At 45.2% G+C, this 24,193-nt stretch overlaps 1 protein-coding gene across 1 annotated transcript in view; it reads right to left on the bottom strand.

Annotated features, from left to right (window-relative positions):
• The window catches only part of LOC310867192 (striated muscle preferentially expressed protein kinase-like), a 119,423-nt gene that overhangs the window by 23,988 nt on the left and 71,242 nt on the right, over positions 1-24,193 (bottom strand). Inside the window, 17 exon segments of the mRNA XM_083777055.1 lie at positions 3,743-3,910; positions 6,841-6,957; positions 7,871-8,026; positions 8,462-11,222; positions 12,639-12,707; positions 12,825-12,867; positions 13,909-14,061; positions 15,397-15,423; positions 15,523-15,695; positions 16,471-16,548; positions 16,953-17,010; positions 17,250-17,450; positions 17,966-18,062; positions 19,947-20,115; positions 21,253-21,365; positions 22,100-22,272; positions 23,481-23,604. Coding sequence (XP_083633181.1) covers positions 3,743-3,910; positions 6,841-6,957; positions 7,871-8,026; positions 8,462-11,222; positions 12,639-12,707; positions 12,825-12,867; positions 13,909-14,061; positions 15,397-15,423; positions 15,523-15,695; positions 16,471-16,548; positions 16,953-17,010; positions 17,250-17,450; positions 17,966-18,062; positions 19,947-20,115; positions 21,253-21,365; positions 22,100-22,272; positions 23,481-23,604 — 4,680 coding nt within the window.

Below are 24,193 nucleotides of genomic sequence, written 5' to 3'. Positions count from 1 at the left end.
CTAAGACCCAAAGGGATACCGTATTAGAATCATAATGTAAACCTGATAATCTAAGACCCAAAGGGATACCGTATTAGAATCATAATGTAAACCTGATAATCTAAGACCCAAAGGGATACCGTATTAGAATCATAATGTATACCTGATAATCTAAGACCCAAAGGGATACCGTATTAGAATCATAATGTAAACCTGATAATCTAAGACCCAAAGGGATACCGTATTAGAATCATAATGTAAACCTGATAATCTAAGACCCAAAGGGATACCGTATTAGAATCATAATGTAAACCTGATAATCTCATGTGTACCAGTGTTGTTTTTGTCGACTAAAACTAAGACGAAAAATGAAACTAAATGAAAACTGAGCTATGATGACAAAAACTAAGACTAAATGTGTTGACAATTTTGTCAACAGATAAAAACTAGACTAAAATGTTAGGAAGGGACTAGTGGACAAGAGATCCAGTATAAGACATTTTATACACTTGGTTGCATGCTGAAACTAGCCGATCTACAAGCTCACAATGCGTCGCACTGAGCTTGTAGATCGGCTATTTTCAACAAGTGTAAAATGAGTCATTACAACGGCATCAAGGCCCGCAAAAACACATTTTAGTCGACTAAATCAACTGTAGATTTAGTCAACTAAAATCTTATGACACTTAGTTGACTCTGGGACACTAAAACATTCCAGGTGACTAAAATGTGACTAAAACTAAATGAAAACTATTCACGAGACTATGACTAAAACTAAAATAGAAATTTGCTGCCAAAAACAACACTGGTAGCACAATGTGTTCTCCATAGCAGTGGTTCTAAACCTTTTTCATGTCAAGGACCCCCAAATTGACACTGATGAGCCCGCGGACCCCCATAAGAGAACATTTGTACAGCTCTAGCAGTGATCCTCAACCCGTTTAATTTCAAGGACCCCCAGTTTGACATTCATATTAGTCTACAGACCCCCATTTAATGTCATTTCTATCTCTGGGACCCCCGATTTATATTGTAAAATCAATGTTAATTGATTTATAGACCCAAAAGGGTCCAAACTATCATTTAGCTGGGGACTCCCTGGAACTCCCTCAAGGACCCCACTTTGGGAACCACTGCTCTATAGTGCCATTTAGTCCCACCAACATGATAGAAAGTTGGTAACCAAATGGACCCTTATATACATCTTTAACTCCGAAAGATGTAACTAAAACTAAAATAGAAATTTGCTGCCGAAAGCAAAACAACACGTTTTGTGACCTTTTCGATCTTTGACAAACTATACAGGATTTAAGTGGTTATTATTGACAAACAGGCAGACAGACACAACCGACTGCAATATCCTGCCACACATTTCTACAGGCAGGGTCAAAGTTATGTCATCTGAAACGCTCCTTTAACCCATTCTGAACGGGCACCCATTTTGGTGTTAGCATCATGTTATGCTTTATCTATTGAAAAATAGCAGATCTACAAGCTCATATCGCGCCACCGAGTGGCGCGATACGAGCTTGTAGGTCTGCTATTTTTGAAAAAAATCGAAGAACGACTGACATTTTTTGAATCTGATCTCAGGTCAGAATGGGTTAAACTGTCTAAAACTATTCAGAGCTAATAGTTACAAAGCAAAACGGACAATTTGGTCGGAGACGGGACAGTGGCATATTTATTTCTCTGGTCAATGTGGTAAAAATGATGACTTCTGGGAGAGCCACTACCTACTGTACTGAAGAACCAATGGTGTTTTAGTGTGTACTATTATGTGTAGGCTGTGTTGACTTCATCGACTAGAACTAAGACGAAAGATGTTCGTCGACTACCTTTTTTCACTGATGAAAACTAAATGGAAACTAAATTAAAACTAAGCTATGGTGACTAAAACTAAGACTAAATATATTGACAATTTCGTCAACAAATAAAAACTAGACTAAAATGTTAGGAAGGGACAAAATATCCAGTAATTTTACACTTTTTGAATGCTGAAAATAGCCGATCTACAAGCTTGTAGATCTGCTATTGTGTGATCAGCATTGTGTAAAATCAGTCATTACGATGTCATCAAGGCCCGCCAAAACTCATTTTAGTCGACTAAATCAACTGTAGATTTAGTCGACTAAAATCGTATGGCATTCAGTCAAACAATTTGTCTAAACTAAATGAAAACTATTCAAGGGGACTAAAACTAAAATAGAAAACAACAGTGTGTGTTGTAGTGTAAGTAACTTACGGGCAGGGTTGGGAGGGTTACTTTTAAAAAGGAATCCCCTACAGTTACAAGTTACTTGCTAAAAATGTAGTCAGTAACGTAATCCCGATTACTCCATTTAAAAAGTAACTACAAGTTACTTTCAGTTACTTTTCGATTACTTTTAAGTAAAACTCAATTTAATTAGATAATACAAGTTTTACCATTGATAGACAAGAATGTTGAGCCTATGAAATTAAGATAAGGACAACTGAAATATGGTTACGGTCATTTCATTGTTAAGAATTTGACCTCTCTGAACAGTTACATTACTGTAGAGTCATTGTGTCAACTTATAACAGATCATAAGAAAAATGCATCTTGACCTACAGAACCATTTTGACAACAACCAACAACTTTGACAACCAACAACTTTGACAACCAACAACTTCATCCATGTGTGGTCAAAGTGGCAAATAAAAACTATTTTTGACATTCCTGGCTGACACTCATTTAGATAGACATGGCATGAGTTTAAAACATTGACTAGACAGTAAAGACTAATTTATATAGTCTACAAATAACTCAGCCCTATACAATTATATTTATACCCCGTAGGCTACTCTTTAAATAAAAAGCCTCATTGTATTTGACCTAAAAGAGAAGACTGCGCTACCCATTATTTATCCCTAATCCAATATATCATATGCTCTCCTATCTAGTATCTCTGCAGTGTTGCCTGGTCTGATTATTATAAGCCACATTGGGCTTATTCTTCTGAAGTTGCTTGTAAATAATGGTAGAACGGTTGTGAGCTTGTAGATCGTCTATTTTCAAATAGCCAACATATATAAATATGCACATTGTTTAATGGACGATATATATAGCTTTGAAGTGCTCGTGTGGCCTTTTATAGTCGCTTCTTTTGGGCTTGTTTTCATAGACCTGGTTGCTTATTTCTCTCGCAAATTGGCAACACCGCCAGCAGCAGCCTCCACTGTGAGGATTTTACACAGAGTCAGAGAGGTGCACGCTGCGCTCAACTCCAATCCATTCCGTTTAGTGTTATAATAATTTATAACTTGTTTGTAAGTTTAATGAGGGGAAGGGGAGAATGTAATCCTCATGTAACCCCCGTTACAACACCCCCGTTACTGTAATCCAGATTAAACATTTTAAAATGTACTCTAAGACGTTACAGTTACGTTTTTTTTTTACTCTGATTACAGTAACGGATTACATGTAATCCGTTACTTCCCAACCCTGCTTACGGGCCAGTAAGATGGTGCATTAGGAGGACAGCGCCACCAGGCGGTTGGTGGTGTGTAGTGTAAGTAACTTACGGGCCAGTGAGATGGTGCATTAGGAGGACAGCGCCACCAGGGGGTTGGTGGTGTATAGTGTAAGTTATAACTTACGGGCCAGTGAGATGGTGCATTAGGAGGACAACAGCGCCACCAGGGGGTTGGTGGTGTATAGTGTAAGTTATAACTTACGGGCCAGTGAGATGGTGCATTAGGAGGACAACAGCGCCACCAGGGGGTCGGTGGTGTAACTTACGGGCCAGTGAGATGGTGCAGGAGGAGGAGACCGCCGCCAGCGGGTTGGTGGCCACGCACTCGTAGAGGCCGGCGTCCTTCTTGGTCGTCTGCATGATCATCAGCAGCTGGCGACCGTCGGGGCAGGAGATCATGTTCATCCTGGCGTCGATCTCCATCGGCCTCTTGTCTGTGGAAACCAGAATGACAAACACATAAATAGACTGTAGGAAATGCACCTGGATGTCCAAATCCATCTTTTGTTTTGGATTTGGAAGAGCAACGGACTGACCTCATGCCTCCTTCTATGCATGAGGAGTCCAAGCCGCTCACAGTGGGGGGAGAGTTTCCCCGGTTGGACGTAGTGCGTGGAAGGAGCACGTTATTCCAAGCAGTTCCTTTCACCTCCATCAGGCGCCCCGGCTGGCCAGGGGGAGGCAGTCTAGAGACCAGTTCCTTTCCCCTCCAGCAGGCGCCCCGGCTGGCCAGGGGGAGGCAGTTTAGAGACCAGTTCCTTTCCCCTCCATCAGGCGCCCCGGCCGGCCAGGGGGAGGCAGTATAGAGACCAGTTCCTTTCCCCTCCATCAGGCGCCCCGGCTGGCCAGGGGGAGGCAGTTTAGAGACCAGTTCCTTTCCCCTCCATCAGGCGCCCCGGCTGGCCAGGGGGAGGCAGTATAGAGACCAGGATGTCTGCATGTTTTTTGTGAGGGTACCAACCCTAGGGGACACGGTGAGAACATGCAAACACCACACAGAAAGGCCCTTTTGCCAACCCCGCCTCGGGTATGGGCACTGATGACGCGGAGGAGAGAACACTCCCAGTGTCCCCAGCCGGAAACGAACCCAGGACCTTCTAGCTATGAGGAGACAGCACTACAGACTGTGGGAATGGAACCCAGGACCTTCTAGCTGTGAGGAGACAGCACTACAGACTGTGGGAATGGAACCCAGGACCTTCTAGCTGTGGGGAGACAGCACTACAGACTGTGGGAATGGAACCCAGGACCTTCTAGCTGTGAGGAGACAGCACTACAGACTGTGGGAATGGAACCCAGGACCTTCTAGCTGTGAGGAGACAGCACTACAGACTGTGGGAATGGAACCCAGGACCTTCTAGCTGTGAGGAGACAGCACTACAGACTGTGGGAATGGAACCCAGGACCTTCTAGCTGTGAGGAGACAGCACTACAGACTGTGGGAATGGAACCCAGGACCTTCTAGCTGTGAGGAGACAGCACTACAGACTGTGGGAATGGAACCCAGGACCTTCTAGCTGTGGGGAGACAGCACTACAGACTGTGGGAATGGAACCCAGGACCTTCTAGCTGTGAGGAGACAGCACTACAGACTGTGGGAATCGTGCCGTGCACCCTTCCCTTTTTTTGACCTTGACTCAAAAATGAAGCATTCCTATTTGTTCATGTCATAATAGGTGAACATTTGGCAAAAATAGCAGAACTACAAGCTCACAGCCATGTTGCAACACAACATGTTGTGACCTTTTAGATCTGCTATTTTCACTATTTGACAAACTATACAGGATTTAAGTGGTTCATTGACAAACAGGCAGACAGACAGAACCGCTTGCAATATCCTGCCACACATTTCTACAGGCAGGGTCAAAGTTATGTCATCTGAAACGCTCCTTTAAACTGTCTAAAAACTATTCAGAGCTAGTAGGTGCAAAGCTAAACGGAACAATTTGGTTCGGAGACGGGACAGTGGCATATTTATTTCTCTGGTCAATGTGGTAAAAATGATGAACGGCGATGTAGAAAAGAGGTGCACGGGGTTGGCTTTCACATAAACAGTATAACCCATTTCGACCTGAGGCCGACCTGAGAAAAATAAGTCTTCTAAGTTCTCCGTTTTCAGAAAACGTTAATGGTGCTCTCAACCTTTGCTCAACCTTTTTCATGTCAAGGACCCCCAGAATTATCTCCATTTGGCTGCAGACCCCCATCTGAAGATATGTTGTTCCAGGGACCTCCCAGAAGCTAATATTTGAGTTCAAATCGTTCGCTCCGAAAGCATATACAGTATATTCAAAGATTTGCACAACATTTTCACGATTTTTCTAAAATAGCAGACCTACAAGCTCGTAGCGCGGCACCGAGTGAGCTTGTAGATCTGCTATTTTTCAATAGCTAAAGTATTACATAATGCTTAAAACACCAAAAGGGTTCCCGCCCCCAAAATCGGTTAATATTCAGCAACACATAATACTGAACGTGATGACACAAGTACACTTCTAAGTAAGCTTCTCTACAGAATGTTACGACATGGCGTTCGTTGCAAAATGTTTCCCCTTTCATTGTAATGATGAAATCTGAAAGGATTCCATTTCCCAGTCATGCTATATAGTTTATAGCTTTATAGTTTAACCTCTGACCTGAGATCAGATTCATACGAGGTTTCCACTGGACACACACTGGTCTGATTGACCCATTCTGACCTGAGATCAGATTCTAAAAAATGTCAGTCGTTCTTCGATTTTTTAAAAATAGCAGACCTACAAGCTCGTATCGCACCACTCGGTGGCGCGATATTAGCTTGTAGATCTGCTATTTTTAAATAGCTAAAGCACGACATGAGGCTAACACCAAAATGGGTGCCCGGTCAGAATGGGTTATACTCTCAAAACAAGAGAATGTGAAGCAAAACCACTCCTGTCTCCTGCCATTCATATTATACACTGTATAACGGTGCTTGGCGCAAATCTTTGAATATATTCTTTCACAATGAACGTTTTAACTCATACCTTTGCTTCTGGGGGGGGGGGGGGGGTCCCTGAAACTACATATTTTCAGATGGGGGTCTGCGGCCAAATTCAGATAAATCTGGGGGTCTTCTTTGGCATGAAAAAGTTGACCACAACTGACATAGAAACTTTTGTTTCTATTTTCAGAAAACTGTCAGGATTTAGAAGACATTGAAATCAATCAATTTAACAAAGACGCAGACGATCAGAAATCAGCAGAGAGTGATCGACGTTTGCGCTACTACTCTATGCCGAATTGAAGTGGACTCGAAACCCAGACATTTATTTTCTCCCTGGAAATAACGTCTGGGTTTCCGAGGCTACTAATTCACCTCACTATTGTAAAAGGGCGGTCTTACCCTTTAGCCAGGAGATGTGTGGGTGGGGGCTGCCTGCTGGCAGACAGCTGAGAGTCACTGGGTCTCCTTCCAGAAGGACGTGGTCCCTCAACTTGATGTGGAAAACAGGAGGGAAGTCTAGGAGAAATGGGACACAATCCGGGTGCAGTACTTAGTTTAGACAGTTTTTGGTTTAGACTAGTCAATTCAATTCAATTCAATTCAAAGGGCTTTATTGTCATGAGAAAACCTACGACTAGTCATTGGTTAGACCAGTCATTAGTCCTACAACTACAACCTATCTCAAACCCTCACCCTAATCCTCCCACGGGGCAGCACACCTAAACCTAACCTTAACCCATGTCTAACCAATGACTAGTCTAAACTAAGTATGCACCCTAAACCTAACCTTAACCCATGTCTAACCAATGACTAGTCTAAACTAAGTATGCACCCTAAACCTAACCTTAACCCATGTCTAACCAATGACTAGTCTAAACTAGAGTATGCACCCCCACAATCCATCATCAGAACAAAATCTAAAAGGGTCAAATAAAAATGTACTCTATGATCTAGCTATTGAATTCAAGCATGGTTAAAATTTGTTATGCCTATGTTAGGATTTTATTTTTATTTTTATTGCTTATTGGAAAAATTTTGTTTACAAAAAGGACATGGGAAAGACCTATATTTGTTTTGATTTGATATCCCTTATAGAAAGCATCCATATTAGTCTTACTGGTTGACACAACATTATACTTTTAACCCATTTTGGGGCGGGAACCCCTTTTGGTGTTAGCATTATGTTATATGCTTTAGCAATTGAAAAATAGCAGATCTACAAGCTCATAGCGAGCCACCGAGTGGCGCTCTACGAGCTTGTAGGTCTGCTATTAAAAAAAAAATCAAAGATCGACTGACATAGAAACATAGCTTTTTCTGAAAACTGTCAGGATGTAGAAGACATTTTTTTAGAATCTGATCTCAGGTCAGAATGGGTTCATCTTCAAATGGAGGAACTTCAATTGTACATGCAGGACTAGGAACTGACCAGAAGCCAGCTTGGAGTAAATCCTGGAGCGTAGGGAGGGATCTCTGGCGATGGCCGAGGGGAGGTCGGGCTGCGATATGGTCTTGTCTCTGGTCTTCCCTCCTCTGGTCAGGCCCCAGCGGTCCCAGCGAGACCGTCGCTCCACCTCCGCACCACCTGGTTGTAAAGAGAACATTACACCTAACGCTGAAAGAAATCATAAGTGTTATATTTCTGGAAAAAAGAATATCATGAAAACAATTACTTTAAAAAGTTATTTTAATTTTAATCATATTAACCCATTCTGGGTGGGAACCCCTTTTGTTGTTTTAACTAAAACTAATTATGTTAACAGCACCTTGTTTTAACTAAGCATTATGTTATACTTTGGCTATTGAAAAATAGCAGATCTACAAGCTCATAGCGCGCCACCGAGTGGCGCGCTACGAGCTTGTAGGTCTGCTATTTTTGAAAAATCGTGAAAATGTGGCGCAAATCTTTGAATACATATTCTTTCAGAGCAAACGTCAGGCCTAAATAATAAATCGCCATTTATCTCCAAAGTAGATTTTGAACAAGGCCTAAAGTGAATCAAGGGAAATGGTTTCGTACCCTTGGATGTGTCCGACTTGAGGCTGGACATGGAGTCCAGAGACTCCGACGAGGCTCCTCCGTTGGTGGTGGTCTGCGCCGCCAGCTGGTTCTGGGGAACCTTCATGCCGCGGCTCTCCGACATGGACCGGCGAAGCATCGACAGGATGGGCGTCTTCTTCTGCTCCTTCTCCTCCGACGTCGTCGTCGTCCGCCTCTCCTCCGAGTAGCTGCGGATCCTGGAGGAGATCCCGGCGACCGTCGACTCGATCTTCCTGCGAATGGCCAACACGGGCGACTCGTCGGGTTTCTTGAGGTCCTTGTCGTCTTGTTGTTCGGGCTGGGCGGCGTCGGCTACGCCGGCGTCCACCGTCTGCGTCGCCTCCGTCGCGTCCTTCTTCTCTTGAGATCCTTTTCGGCCGCCGAGGGTCCACGAGAGCCTGCGAGTGGAAGCGGCCGGTTCCTCTTCTTTGGGCTTTTCTTCCTTGACGTCGGCGGTGGACGGCGCCCGCCTCAGGCGCATGGAGAGCCTCTTCATGAAGCCCTGGTCCTTCTGGGCCTCGCGCAGGTCCTGCACCGACTTGGACTTCTCCATCAGGTTCCGCTGCGCGATCTCCAACGGCGCGCCGATGGGCCCGGGCCGGTACATCTCCTCCGGGGACTCCGTGGTGGCGTCCGAGGAGGTCTTCTCCTCGTTCTTCGACCAGGGCAGACGTCTCAGGCTCCTCGTGAGGGACGACTCGCGCTTCTTGAAGCGAGCCTCGAAGACCTCCTCCGACGTGATGTCCTGGAAGTCGCCTCCCGCCGAGGCCTCTCTCTGAGGAGGAGGGGGAGGAGGCGGCGGGCTGGGTTCTTTGGTCATCATCTCGGGCGACGCCACCCGCGAGTAGACGGCCGCGTGCTCGGCGACGACCGGCTTGGACGGGCCGGGGAAGGCGGAGGGAGCGCCGGCAGGGACGTGTGCCGGTGTAGGAGGAGCATATGTTTGGGCCGCCGTGGGAACAGCGACCGGAGTAGAGGGGCCTAAAGGCTGCATGGTCTGCATGATGCTCGCATACGCCGACGTCCTGCCGTCCGGAAGCACCACGCGGGCAGGCTCCGGGAGCACCAACGGGGCTGGGGGGGGTGCGGCCGCAGCCACAGAGGGCTTCGGGTGTTCTTGGGTCGGTGTGACCCTGACCGAGCTCGTGCTGATGACCATCTCAGAGGTTCTAACCGGCATACTTCGTACTTCTTCCTCTTCCACCATTTCCTGGTCCTCGTCCTCTTTGGGCTTCGTCTCGTCCTCCACGTCCTCCATGGCCTCGTCTCTGTCGTCCTCCATCTTGTCCTCCTGCGTAGAGCTCTGGTCCCCGAGGAGGGTCTCCCCTCTCTGGGGAGGGGCCGCGTCCTCCGACTCCATCATGGGCTCCTCCGAGACGCTCATGTCCTTCTCCGAGAAGCCGCTGGTGCTCGACCTCTCGTCGAAGTTGCTGTCCGTGGTCACGCCTTCCATCTTCTCGTCGGCCTTGTTGACCTCTCTCTCGGCCGCCGACTCTTCTTCTTCGCACTCCATCTTGGTCGGACTCTCCTCCCGAACGGCCTCCGGGGTGGGGGGCTTCGGCGAGGGCTCCCTGGGCGTCACGGGGCGAGAGTCCAGCCGGACCTGCTCGGTGAGCGAGGACATGGATATGGCCTCCTTGAGCCTCCGCTGCTCTATCTGCGCCAGCGGGATCTCCAGCGGGGCTCCGCAGCGCCGATGCAGCGGCATGGGCTCCGAGTCGCCCTGGCTGAAGGAGGCGCTCTTGCGGAGGACTTTGGGCTTCGGGGAGGCGTCGTCCCTCTGGGAGGAGGAGGAGGAGTCACAGGTGGCGGCCCGGGTGAGCGGCGGGGGCGGGCCCAGGCGCTGCAGTCCGCGGGCGTGGCGCTCCAGCGACGACGCGCGCTGCTTCTCGTCTCCCATGCCGCCCAGCGTCTCCAGCAGGGGGCCTCGCAGGCCGCTCATCTTCTTGTCCACGGCGGTCCCGCGGAGCAGCCGCTGCCTCATCTGCTCCAGCTTCAGGGCGTAGTCCTCCTGGCTCATGGTGGCGCCGCCGCCGCCGCCGCCCGGACTGGCGCTCCGCCTGGGCAGCTCCATGGACACCGCCTTCTTCAGGACCTTCTTCTTGAAGTCCTCCTCCTCGCCCGCTCCTCCCTCCTCGGGCGTGATGCGCAGCGCCAAGGCGCTGTCGGCCGAGCCGCCCCGCCGTAGCTCCCCTCTGCGGCGAGCCGCCGCCGGCTCCGCCGTGTCCGACTCCACGCTGGAGCCGCGGCGCAGCAGCGGGCGTCTGGAGATCTCCGACCTCTGGGGCAGCGCGGGCGGCGGCTGGTCGTCGTCCGACGACCCCTTGTCGTTTTCCTGGGACGACTTCTTCCCCCGCAGGCGGGCGGCCGCGGCCCGGCCCGAGGGGTCCACCACGCCTTGGTCTTTATTATCGCCTCCTCCCGCCGGGTCGGACGTCGTCGTCGTCTCCTGGACGACGTGACCCGGACTCGAGGTTCCGTTCTGCTTCCCCGGTTCCTTCTCGTCGACGCTCTGGATGTCGGTCAGGGAGACCCGGGAGCCGGAGAACTCCATGCTCAGCGGCATGGGGATGAAGGGCAGCTCGTCGAGGTCCTCGTCGGAGTCGGAGGAGGACGACGGTAACGGCGAGCCCTCCTTCTGGTGTTTGGGGACGGCGATGGAGATGTGGCTGGAGGAGTCGTCCAGCAGCTCCGGGATGGACCTCAGGACCATCTTGGATTTGTAGCTGATTAAAGATCTCTACGAAGGGGCGAATTAACACAACAATACTGATTAAAGATCTCTACGAAGGGGCAAATTAACACAACGATACTGATTAAAGATCTCTACGAAGGGGCAAATTAACACAACAATACTGATTAAAGATCTCTACGAAGGGGCAAATTAACACAACAATACTGATTAAAGATCTCTACGAAGGGGCAAATTAACACAACGATACTGATTAAAGATCTCTACGAAGGGGCAAATTAACACAACAATACTGATTAAAGATCTCTACGAAGGGGCAAATTAACACAACGATACTGATTAAAGATCTCTACGAAAGGGCAAATTAACACAACAATACTGATTAAAGATCTCTACGAAGGGGCGAATTAACACAACAATACTGATTAAAGATCTCTACGAAGGGGGCAAATTAACACAACAATACTGATTAAAGATCTCTACGAAGGGGGCAAATTAACACAACAATACTGATTAAAGATCTCTACGAAGGGGGCAAATTAACACAACAATACTGATTAAAGATCTCTACGAAGGGGCAAATTAACACAACAATACTGATTAAAGATCTCTACGAAGGGGCAAATTAACACAACAATACTGATTAAAGATCTCTACGAAGGGGCAAATTAACACAACAATACTGATTAAAGACCTCTACGAAGGGGGCAAATTAACACTACAATACTGATTAAAGATCTCTACGAAGGGGCAAATTAACACAACAATACTGATTAAAGATCTCTACGAAGAGGCAAATTAACACAACAATACTGATTAAAGATCTCTACGAAGGGGCAAATTAACACAACAATACTGATTAAAGATCTCTACGAAGGGGGCAAATTAACACAACAATACTGATTAAAGATCTCTACGAAGGGGCAAATTAACACAACAATACTGATTAAAGATCTCTACGAAGGGGGCAAATTAACACAACAATACTGATTAAAGATCTCTACGAAGGGGCAAATTAACACAACAATACTGATTAAAGATCTCTACGAAGGGGCAAATTAACACAACAATACTGATTAAAGATCTCTACGAAGGGGGCAAATTAAAACTGTTTAGTAGCCATAAACGTGAAGACGTCTAATTGCCTATTAAGTAATGGATGCCATGGGCGTCAAGACGTCTTCCCTTGGGAATTCAAATTATTTTCATCCATATTTTTGAAAATTCCTCTAATCTGGTATACAGGTGATGACATGCACATTACATGCATAATAGAATTACAAATTCTTTCTTTCTTTATAATGGGAGAATTGGCACTCAAAGCCTAAACTGGTGACCACCAGGTGGCGCTGAAAGAGTTAACACAACAATACTGACGTTAAACTTACAGAAGGAAGTTTAATTTGAAGCAAATCGACACAATAGAATCTTTTAGCAATTTAGTAATTCAGTAAAATAACATACCTGCCATTTTCTGCGAGCTACAAATTTCTTGAGGGCGTCTGTACTTATGGCCTTCCCCTTGGTTAGCGTCTGTACAAAATGAGAACAATTAAGTGACTAATTAATAATCAGAATTGACAACAGCATTAATATTCTTTGCTCATTTCATTACTACCCTAATCATTACAGCAACTCGCCCCATCTCACCTTGAACCACGGATGTCGGAGACACTCCTGAGAATCGGGCCTCCTGCAAGAACATTAGTCAGTATTTAATTAATCCATGAAGTAGTAACGACGACTGTAAACACTGATACAAGTTAAGAAGAATTACACTGTAATGTGACAGTTATATACTTTTATATGATCTTTCTATTGACTTTTCTATCGTTTTAAGCGTGTTTTCTGCTCAGGTAATTCTCCTCTGATTGGTGGACTGACAGGTTCTAGCTCTGGGATTGGTTTAGCTTGCTGTGCTCCTTCCCACTCCCATTTGTTTGCATGATCAATCAATCAATGATTTTTGTATATCTTTTTTCTGGCATTGTAATATTTGCCTGATGAAGACTTGGGGCTCCATTTTCGTCACCGCTAAACACCTGATCACTAAACTTCTTTGCCTTTTTTTTTTTTTACTATTTTGCAAAACATATTTGAATAGTTAAAATGGCCAGTCTACAAGCTCACAAGGTGTCAATGTAGATTGGCTAGTTGAACTATTCAAAAATGTTCTTCAAAATAGTACAATCACACCCGTGTGAACTGAGTGGTGCAATCCCCCCCCCCCCCCCCCCACCTCTCTCTCTCTCTCTCTCTCTCTCTCTCTCTCATATTAGCAGGCAGCAGGCACAGCACTACCCCTCTCTCTGTTTCTGGCGCCCCCTACTGGTACTAATAAGTCACATACTCGTGCTCATGACCACTGATACATAGATACGCACGGACATTGCTGGTTTTAGGACCACTCAAAAAAGAAAAAGACGTTTAGGCATAAGAGGTTTAGCGGTGACGGAAATGGAGCCCTTAACCCATTCTGACCGGGCACCCATTTTGGTGTCGGCATCATGTTATGCTTCAGCTATTGAAAAATAGCAGATCTACAAGCTCATATCGCGCCACCGAGTGGCGCGATACGAGCTTGTAGGTCTGCTATTTTTGAAAAAAATCGAAGAACGACTGACATTTTTAGAATCTGATCTCAGGTCAGAATGGGTTAATCAGACCAGTGTGTGTCCGGCGGAAACCTCGTATGAATCTGATCTCAGGTCAGAATGGGATAATATCCACTTACAGTCTGTCCGCCACCAGAACCTTGATGATGAAGCCTTTGGCCTCTCGGCAGAGCTCAGAGAACATGTTCTCCTCGAAGGCGACGTTGTAGTTCCTGATGTTCAGGACGGAGCTGCGGTCGTTCTCTCCGGCGAACGGAGACACTCCTGTCAGGCTGAACGCACAAACACACACATTATTAACACACACACATTTATTAATACTCCATCTAACACACACACACACACACACACACACACACACATTTATTAATACTCCATCTAACACACACACACACACACACACACACACACACACACACACATTTATTAATACTCCATCTAACACACACACACATTTATTAATACTCCATCTAACACACACACATTTATTAATACTCCATCTAACACACACACACACATTTATTAATACTCCATCTAACACACACACACATTTATTAATACTCCATCTAACACACACACATTTATTAATACTCCATCTAACACACACACACATTTATTAATACTCCATCTAACACACACACACACACACACATTTATTAATACTCCATCTAACACACACACATTTATTAATACTCCATCTAACACACACACACACACACACACACACACATTTATTAATACTCCATCTAACACACACACACATTTATTAATACTCCATCTAACACACACACACATTTATTAATACTCCATCTAACACACACACACATTTATTAATACTCCATCTAACACACACACACACACATTTATTAATACTCCATCTAACACACACACATTTATTAATACTCCATCTAACACACACACATTTATTAATACTCCATCTAACGGAGAGACTCCTGTCACGCACACACGTGTGTGCACGCACGCACGCACGCACGCAAGTAAAATATCCGGAATTAAAAATGTACTTGAGTAGGCCTAAAGGTACAAATGTATTGACATCAAAATGTACTTAATCTACCAAAATGTGTGTCCGAGCACGAAAATAGCATTATAGCATCTGTTCACCACCAAGTGTTGCACAGCCTAACACAGACACACAGACACACACACACACACACACACACACACACACACACACACACACACACACACACACACACACACACACACACACACACACACAGGCCAGGGAGGAGGACATGTACAGTACAGTACAGTACAGTACAGTACAGTACAGTACAGTACAGTACAGTACAGTACAGTACAGTACAGTACAGTACAGTACAGTACAGTACCACTCACCTCAGCATAACATATTTCTGAAAACTTAGTTCAGGATTTAGAAGGCGTTTTTAGAATTGAGCAAGTCCTAAATGGGTAAATACGTTTTTGATTGTCTTGTTGCCTCTGAAGTTCAGAATCTGAACCAGTGCTGAGTTGACCAGGTCATAATCTAAAATTGTTGTTTAGTCTCCCTCCTTGGCCACTAAAATAAACATAACTTAATGCAAAGATAATGTTCACAAAAACAAAATGATTTTACTCACCAAAGATATGCAATTACACCCACTGGCCTATAGGAGAGAGAGAGAGAGAGAGAGATTGGGAGGATTAGATGGATAGTGGAGTGTGGGGAAAAGAAAAAAATAAATAATTGGTGGCTTTTTCTTTACCAGATGTCGGTTGCTTTGGACACAGGAGACTGGTTGACGATTTCTGGGGCGACAAATTCCGGTGTTCCATATTTGCAGTACTGATCGTCTCCAGGAATGATCTCCACAGCGTTGCCAAAGTCACAGATCCGTATCTGGTCCCCGTGGGGGTCGGCCATGAGGATGTTATCAGGCTGAGGATGAAGAAGAAGAGAAAAATATCAACTTGAATTATTCATAATTATTTCATTATTTAAAATTAGTTATCAAATTGAATTCTAATATTTGTTTAGAATATAGGCCCCGGCCCGGCCCAGCCCGGCCTAGCCGTCCGGCCACCGCCGACAGTGTGTCGCGCGTTCCGAGTCCCGATCCCGACTACCTTTTTCTGCCCCATCTCTCTCCCCGTTTCCTGTCAATCTACTATATATCTATCAATAAAGGCAAAAAGCCCCCCAAAAAATATATAGAGAAGGAGACAGAGAAGCAGAAGGTTGAATTGCGATCATGATAGAATGGTGTCTCAATGGTGTCGCACCTTCCTAGTTCCTACCTACAGGTACATGCCTGCCTAAATATGTCCCAAACCGTCCCCTAAGGTCTTCCACTGCTGGCCTGCTGTGCCTAAAAAAATGGCAACTAAAAAATACGGGGAAGCAGCTTTTTGCTTCTAGGGGCCGAAGGCATGGAACAAGCTCCCACTGTACCTTCGTCAGGCAGCCTCTGTAGACATTTTTAAAGCTCAGCTGCAAGACCCACTTCTACACTCTTTCTTTGAATTGATCTTTAAAAAATGTTGTTATTCATGTCCTCACTGTATTGCATTACTGCTATTATTTTTTAATGTTTTATGCCTTGCTTTTCTTTTCTTTCTTTCTCCATTGCTCTGTAAAGCACTTTGAGCTGCATTTCATGTCATGAAAGGTGCTATACAAATAAAGTATTATTGTTATTATTATTAGAAGTTACCTTGATGTCCAGGTGTAAGACGTTCTGATGGTGAAGGTAGTCCACCCCCTCCAGCAGCTGTCTCATACAGGACCGGACCTGGGAGGGAAACACATCATCCGCGTAGAATACATTAATAAAGACATGTTGAACATCGGTAGACCCTTTGGTCACAAAGCTACCTGCCTGGACACTGACAGCAGTGTTGATTTCGTCGACTAAAACTAAGACGAAAAACCTTTTTTGACTGACAAGAACTAAATGAAAACTAAGCTATATGATGACTAAAACTAGAGATAGACTAAATATACTGACAATTTCGTCAACAAATTTAAACTAGACTAAAATATTAGGAAGAGATCCAGTATAAGTCATTTTACACTTTGTTGCATGCTGAAAATAGCCGATCTACAAGCTCACAACGCGTCGCGCTGCGGGCGGCGCGTGGTGAGCTCTGACCTTGTAGATCCACTCATACAGAAGAGAGAGAACCTTCTACTCACGTCAGACTCCATCAGTGTAGATCTCTTGGTAAACCTGTCGAGCATCTCTTCGTTGCAGCTGGATGTCAATTAATTAAGAAACTGTTGTTTGTTTTTTGGCACCTGAGTGTGTGTGTGCGTGTGCACATGTGTGTGTGTGTGTGTGTGCGCGCGCACATGCGTGCGTGTTTTACTGTTTAAAATAAAACTGATTTCTCACAAGAAACGCATGCGTTAGAAAACTGCTCGTTTCTGGAAAACATCCCCCACTGAGTATGACCTATGACCTCTACAAAGATGACCTCTACAAAAGGATACATTTCGGTGACGACGATGACGGCGTTCTTCTTCTCGAAGGCGTCGTGGAAGTAGAGGATCCTCTCGTGGTCCAGTTTGGACAGCAGGTTCATCTCTCTCAGCGCCGACGCCTTCTTCTTGGAACGAGCAGAGATGAACTTGGCAGCGTAGTCCATTTTACCGACCTTCTGGCTGACCCGTTTCACGTAGCAGAACGCACCTCTGGGGAACACACGTTCCAAGTATGATGTTAGTGCAAGAAGCTCGCAACGCAACACATTGTGAGCTTGTAGATCTGCAATTTTCTAAAGATGTTGTACACAGTTTGAACTTGTGAAATGGGACATTCTGAAACGTGAGTACTTTTACTTTTAGTACATTTTAATGCCGATCATTTTGTACTTTTACTCAAGTACACTTTCAATTCCGTACTTTTACTCGTGACGAAGTAGTTCTAAATTGTAGTATTGGTACTTTTACTTAACCCATTCTGGGCAGGAATCCCTTTTGGTGTTAGCATTATGTTATGCTTTAGCTATTGAAAAATAGCAGATCTACAAGCTCTCGCTTGTAGGTCTGCTATTTTTGAAAAATCGAAGAACGACTGACACAGAAACATAGCTTTTTCAGAAAGCCGTCAGGATGTAGAAGACATTTTTTTAGAATCTGATCTCAGGTCAAAATGGGTTAAGTAAAACAATTGAGTACTTTTTCCACCCCTGGGCGGACTGACTCACCTTCCTATTTCCTTGTGGATGTCATAATAGTCGGTCAGCCGGCGACTCCTCCTCAGCTTGGACGCCTCGTCCTCCATGGGATCCTGTCTGCATTTAGCTAAAGGGAAACATGGGAGCTGTTTGACTCAGAACAACACAGTACGTCCTCCATGGGATCCTGTCTGCATTTAGCTAAAGGGAAACATGGGAGCTGTTTGACTCAGAGGAACACAGTACGTCCTCCATGGGATCCTGTTTACATTTAGCTAAAGGGAAACATGGGAGCCGTTTGACTCAGAAGAACACAGTACGTCCTCCATGGGATCCTGTCTGCATTTAGCTAAAGGGAAACATGGGAGCCGTTTGACTCAGAACAACACAGTACGTCCTCCATGGGATCCTGTCTGCATTTAGCTACAGGGAAACATGGGAGCCGTTTGACTCAGAACAACACAGTACGTCCTCCATGGGATCCTGTCTGCATTTAGCTAAAGGGAAACATGGGAGCTGTTTGACTCAGAAGAACACAGTACGTCCTCCATGGGATCCTGTTTACATTTAGCTAAAGGGAAACATGGGAGCTGTTTGACTCAGAACAACACAGTACGTCCTCCATGGGATCCTGTCTGCATTTAGCTAAAGGGAAACATGGGAGCTGTTTGACTCAGAAGAACACAGTACGTCCTCCATGGGATCCTGTCTACATTTAGCTAAAGGGAAACATGGGAGCCGTTTGACTCAGAACAACACAGTACGTCCTCCATGGGATCCTGTCTGCATTTAGCTAAAGGGAAACATGGGAGCTGTTTGACTCAGAAGAACACAGTACGTCCTCCATGGGATCCTGTCTGCATTTAGCTAAAGGGAAACATGGGAGCCGTTTGACTCAGAAGAACACAGTATGGGTACCGTCGCAAAACACCCAAACTTTCAGATGATTTCAGTTGGGAAACTTGACGATTGTTTGTCCACTAAAACTATGCCGAAAAATGTTTGTCGACGACCTTTTTTCCCACTGACGAAAACGAAATAAAAACGAAATAGAAAATTAGCTAAATGTATACTGGCCGTTTTGTTAACAAAATGAAGACTAGTCTAACTAAATGTTAGGGAGGGACTAGTAGAGAAGAGATAATTTGGTTTCGCTCTGGTGTTGCACTATAAAAATAGCAGATCTACAAGCTCACAACGTGTCGATTCGTTGTGAGCTTGTAGATGGGCTATTTTCAGCTTGCAGCCACGTGTAGAATCAGGCATTACGACGCCTTCGAGGCACCGCCAAAATACAATTTTGACGCCAAAATCAACTGTAGATTTCGTCGAATAAAATCTTACGATATAGTCAAATACAACTAGACTAAAATGTGACTTAAACTAACTTGCATTATTCAAGAGACTATGACTAAAACAAAAAAACGAATAGAATACAGCACAACACAGCAGTTCATGGGAACTTGGAAGGAAACAGTGTTGTTTTCGTCGACTAAAACTAAGGCGAAAAATGTTCGTCGACTACCTTTTTTCACTGATGAAAACTAAATTAAAACTAAGCATGGTGACTAAAACTAAGAATACTGACAATGTCGTCAACAAATAAACTAGACTAAAATGTTAGGAAGGGACTAGTGGACGAGAGATCCAGTATAAGTCATTTTACAATTAGTCACATGCTGAAAATAGCAGATCTACAAGCTCACGACGTGTCTCAGCGCGACGCGTTGTGGGCTTGTAGATCAGCTATTTTCGGCAAGTAAAGAAAACAGTCATTGTGACGGCATCAAGGCCCGCCGAAATACATTTTAGTCGACTAAATCAACTGTAGATTTAGTCGACTAAAGCCTTATGACATTTAGTCGACTAAAATTAGACTAACACTAAAACATTTCAGGTGACGAAAATGTGACTAACACTAAATGAAAACTATTCAAGAGACTATGACTAAAACTAAAATCGAAAAAATTAGCTGCCAAAAACAACAGTGGAAGGAAAACAACCCTTCTACCTTCGTGCACGGTGAGCTCAGCCTTGCAGGAGACGGACCCCGCCAGGTTCCGGGCGGTGCAGGTGTAGACCCCCGAGTCCTCCGGCCGGGTGTTCAGGATCACCAGAGAGCACTCGTTGTCGTCGTAGACGAAGGTGTAATGGCTGCTCTCCGAGAGCAAGCTGTCGTTCTGAAAGGTGGGGAGAAGGTGGTGAGAAGGTGTAATGGCTGCTCTCCGACAGCAGGCTGTCGTTCTGAAAGGTGGGGAGAAGGTGGTGAGAAGGTGTAATGGCTGCTCTCCGAGAGCAGGCTGTCGTTCTGAAAGGTGGGGAGAAGGTGGTGAGAAGGTGTAATGGCTGCTCTCCGACAGCAGGCTGTCGTTCTGAAAGGTGGGGAGAAGGTGGTGAGAAGGTGTAATGGCTGCTCTCCGAGAGCAAGCTGTCATTCTGAAAGGTGGGGAGAAGGTGGTGAGAAGGTGTAATGGCTGCTCTCCGAGAGCAAGCTGTCATTCTGAAAGGTGGGGAGAAGGTGGTGAGAAGGTGTAATGGCTGCTCTCCGACAGCAGGCTGTCGTTCTGAAAGGTGGCCAGAAGTTATTGTACGATGAGGAGCATCATGGTTTAATAAGGTTTTATCTTGAACCCAACGCATCTGTGTCACATCATAGCTTTTAACCACTTTAACCATTATTTAAAAAATAGCAGATATACCTGTGCCACGCTACGAGCTTGTAGATCTGCTATTTTTTGAAAAATCGTGAAAACGTGTGCAAATCTTTGAATAGATATTTTTTCATCGCTAATGTTTTTAACTCAACTCAACTCAACTCAAGTTTTTCAGAGAACTGTCATGATTTAGAAGACATTTTGTAGAATCTTGTCTGAGGTCCCATTTAGACCTGACTTAGAAATTTAGAAAATGTCTTCTAAATCCTGACGGGACTGAAATACCTCATGTTTCTATATCAGTGGTTCTCAATATGTCATGTCAAGGACCCCCAGAAACTATATGTAATTGTCCACCGACCACCATCGGAAAATATGTTGTTCCAGGAACCCCTCAGAAGCAAATATTTTAGTTTAAAAACGTTAGCTCTGACAGAATATATATTCAATGTTTTCACGATAAAAAAAATAAAAAAAAGCAGACCTACAAGCTCATAGCGCGGTGCCACGCTGTGAGCTTGTAGATCTGCTATTGTTCAATATCTAAGGTATAACATAATGCTTTAAAACACCAAAAGGGGTTCCCGTTCAGAATGGGTTCATGGGTTCAACCCCGTTATAAGGATCATAAGGATGATTGATTATTGATTGATTGATGATTACCTTGAACCAGAGGATGTCGGGGACCGGCTTGCCCTCCACCACCACGGCGAAGCGGGGCGTCTCCCCGGCGCCCACGTCCAGGTCCTCCATGATGATCTCAAACGTGGGCGGGGCTACGGAGGGAGGGACACGGAATAAAGTCATTTTGGAGTAGAAGTAGCCTTGCCAAGCCATGAAGGCTCATAGGGCAGTGTAATGGGAATTTTAGAATGCCAACTACAGTGCCAGATATATATGCATTATTGTGTATTTATCTTCCTTCCATTAAGTGTCTTTGTTCACCAATGTGTCTAATTCATGCAGCTGTCAATCTAACAGCTGACTTGACTCCTCCACACTGTCAGCAAAGGTATACTTATTTGTGTGTCGCCCTTATCTTTAGAAGAGATCCTTATATGACCAGTTAGTATAGCATCTCTGTTAGGACTGTCTGAGAATGGGGTTGAGGAGGCTTGCGCCCGGAGAGGCTGCTGGAATAGGAAAGGAGGCCTGTTCCTCACTCTCTGTATGTTGTTTCTCTGCTGAATCTTCTTAATAAAGTCTCAACACTTCACTTCGTCATTCCTTCATCTTTGCAAGATTATTTAATCTACAACAGCAGGAGTCTATATACAATCTATATACAATACATTTCAGATGACTAAATCTAAATGGCTGTCCAGAATCGATCCCCACCGGGCCTCACCAGAACCAGATCCCCCCCGGGCCTCACCAGAACCAGATCCCCACTGGGCCTCACCAGAACCAGATCCCCACTGGGCCTCACCAGAACCAGATCCCCCCCGGGCCTCACCAGAACCAGATCCCCCCCGGGCCTCACCAGAACCAGATCCCCCCCGGGCCTCACCTGCCAGCTCGATGCTGAAGGTGCAGGAGTCTTGTCCCTGCTTGTTGGACACCAGGCAGGCCATCTGACCCACGTCGGCGCTCCTCACTTTCAGCAGCGTCAGGGTGTGCTGGTCGTCGTCCGGCATGGTCATCTCATACAGGCCCGGCCGGTTGGACAGGACCACGCCCCTCCTGGGAGAAAGAACCACTATTCAGTATTTCAGCCGTGACGTGAGCGCCCCCTACAGAGATACGTCCGGGTCCTACTTTTGTGTCGCTTTTGTGTCCCCATAGAGTTATACTGTGACGCTCCGTCGGACTAAATCAGAGACGAAAACAACCATGAAAGTCTCATTTTCTCTCTCTCTCATTTTCCTCGCAACAACAAAGCTGTGCTGCTCTCCCAAATCTGGCTGTGACAGGCCGTCAGCCCCACACCGAATACTATCGGCATTTTATTTCACTGTGTCAACTAAATCCTCATTAATGCAAACTAGATTCAACATACTCAACCCTGCACAGATTCTAAATATGCCCCCGAAATATTGTACTGAGCAAATGGACTGTTACCACCTTCAATAATAATGATAATAATAGTCTTTATTGTCTCCACATCATATATTTTATTTGTCATGGACACTTAATAATTCTACTCGAGTTGGAAGCATTAAGACCCATTTTAACCCTCAATGGCTTCCTTTCTGAAAAATAACGTCACTGTAAAAAGATTCACGCGTTTAGATATTCTATTTACAATGAGATGCGGACGGGAGCTGGTGCCATTTGGACCAGGATGTAACGTAGCACTACAAAATGACGTCGGACTTGACAATGACAAAGACGTCGTCCTTTTTTGCCTGCCTGTAAATAAAGTTCGGAGCATCGTTATGTGAGTTGCGAGCCCCTGCTTTTCTTTTCATTGTTCACTCTTTCTACAGTTTGTGCTCAGCACCAAATGGAGGATGTGCGTTGCTTCTCAGAAGAACCCAAGCACAAAGGTTAAAATAGTTTGGGACTTTTCATTATAGTTCAGTTTTTAGTTCGTTTTAGTTTGTGTTTTAGTTGTAATACGTTTTTAGAGAGGATTTGTTAAAATCTTTGTGACGATGCTTAAGTTTTAGTGTTAGTTTCAGTTTTTTATACTTTGGGTTATTTATTTCAACCGACTTCCAAACATCCACAAACAAAAACTAAGGGCATTTTGTCTATGGTTTTATGTCATTTTAGTTTAGTAAACACACAGAGAATTAAAAATGTATAATAAATAGATAATAAATAGATCAACAACGCTGTTGGAGAAAAAACAGAAGAACTTCTTTCTCCTCCAAGCCTCCTGGGTTACAAGATAACTATTTGGTCTGTTCGTTAGGGGAAAAAATAAATGATAGAAAAAGACGCACCTCTTCCACATGATCGTAGCATTGACGTGGTTCAGCGTGACGGTGATGGTGACTGACTGGTTCTCCATCACGTACACCATGTCTGGCTTATCCACAATCACCGGCGCCTCTTGGAGGTAGGGACCTGGAGGGAGCTCACACTTAGACCCAAATACAGTATATGCCCCACAGCCAGACACCTGAGTGCTTAGAGGGAGCTCACACTTAGACCCAAATACAGTATATGCCCCACAGCCAGACACCTGAGTGCTTAGAGGGAGCTCACACTTAGGCCCAAATACAGTATATGCCCCACAGCCAGACACCTGAGTGCTTAGAGGGAGCTCACACTTAGACCCAAATACAGTATATGCCCCACAGCCAGACACCTGAGTGCTTAGAGGGAGCTCACACTTAGACCCAAATACAGTATATGCCCCACAGCCAGACACCTGAGTGCTTAGAGGGAGCTCACATTTAAACCCAAATACAGTATATGCCCATAGACTGTAAAAAATATGGACAAAGCGTTCCCCGGGTTTAACATGGATCTAAAATGAAGCCTGTAATTCCTTGCACTGTAAGTCACCATATTTCTAGATCCGTTTGGGCCCAGCTGGCCATTGGCTGGCTCCGTTTGGGCCCAGCTGGCCATTGGCAGGCCCAGACAACGAGGCGGGACTTCCCCCCTTACTCTTTGTTGGTTTTTATTTTGACTGAACGGGGGGTGGCTC

The sequence above is a fragment of the Protomyctophum parallelum genome (genome assembly GCF_964188405.1).
Source record: "Protomyctophum parallelum genome assembly, chromosome: 11".
NCBI lineage: Eukaryota > Metazoa > Chordata > Actinopteri > Myctophiformes > Myctophidae > Protomyctophum > Protomyctophum parallelum.
The sequence above is the reverse complement of the archived record's forward strand: the minus strand, read 5'-3'. Positions and strand labels throughout refer to the sequence as shown.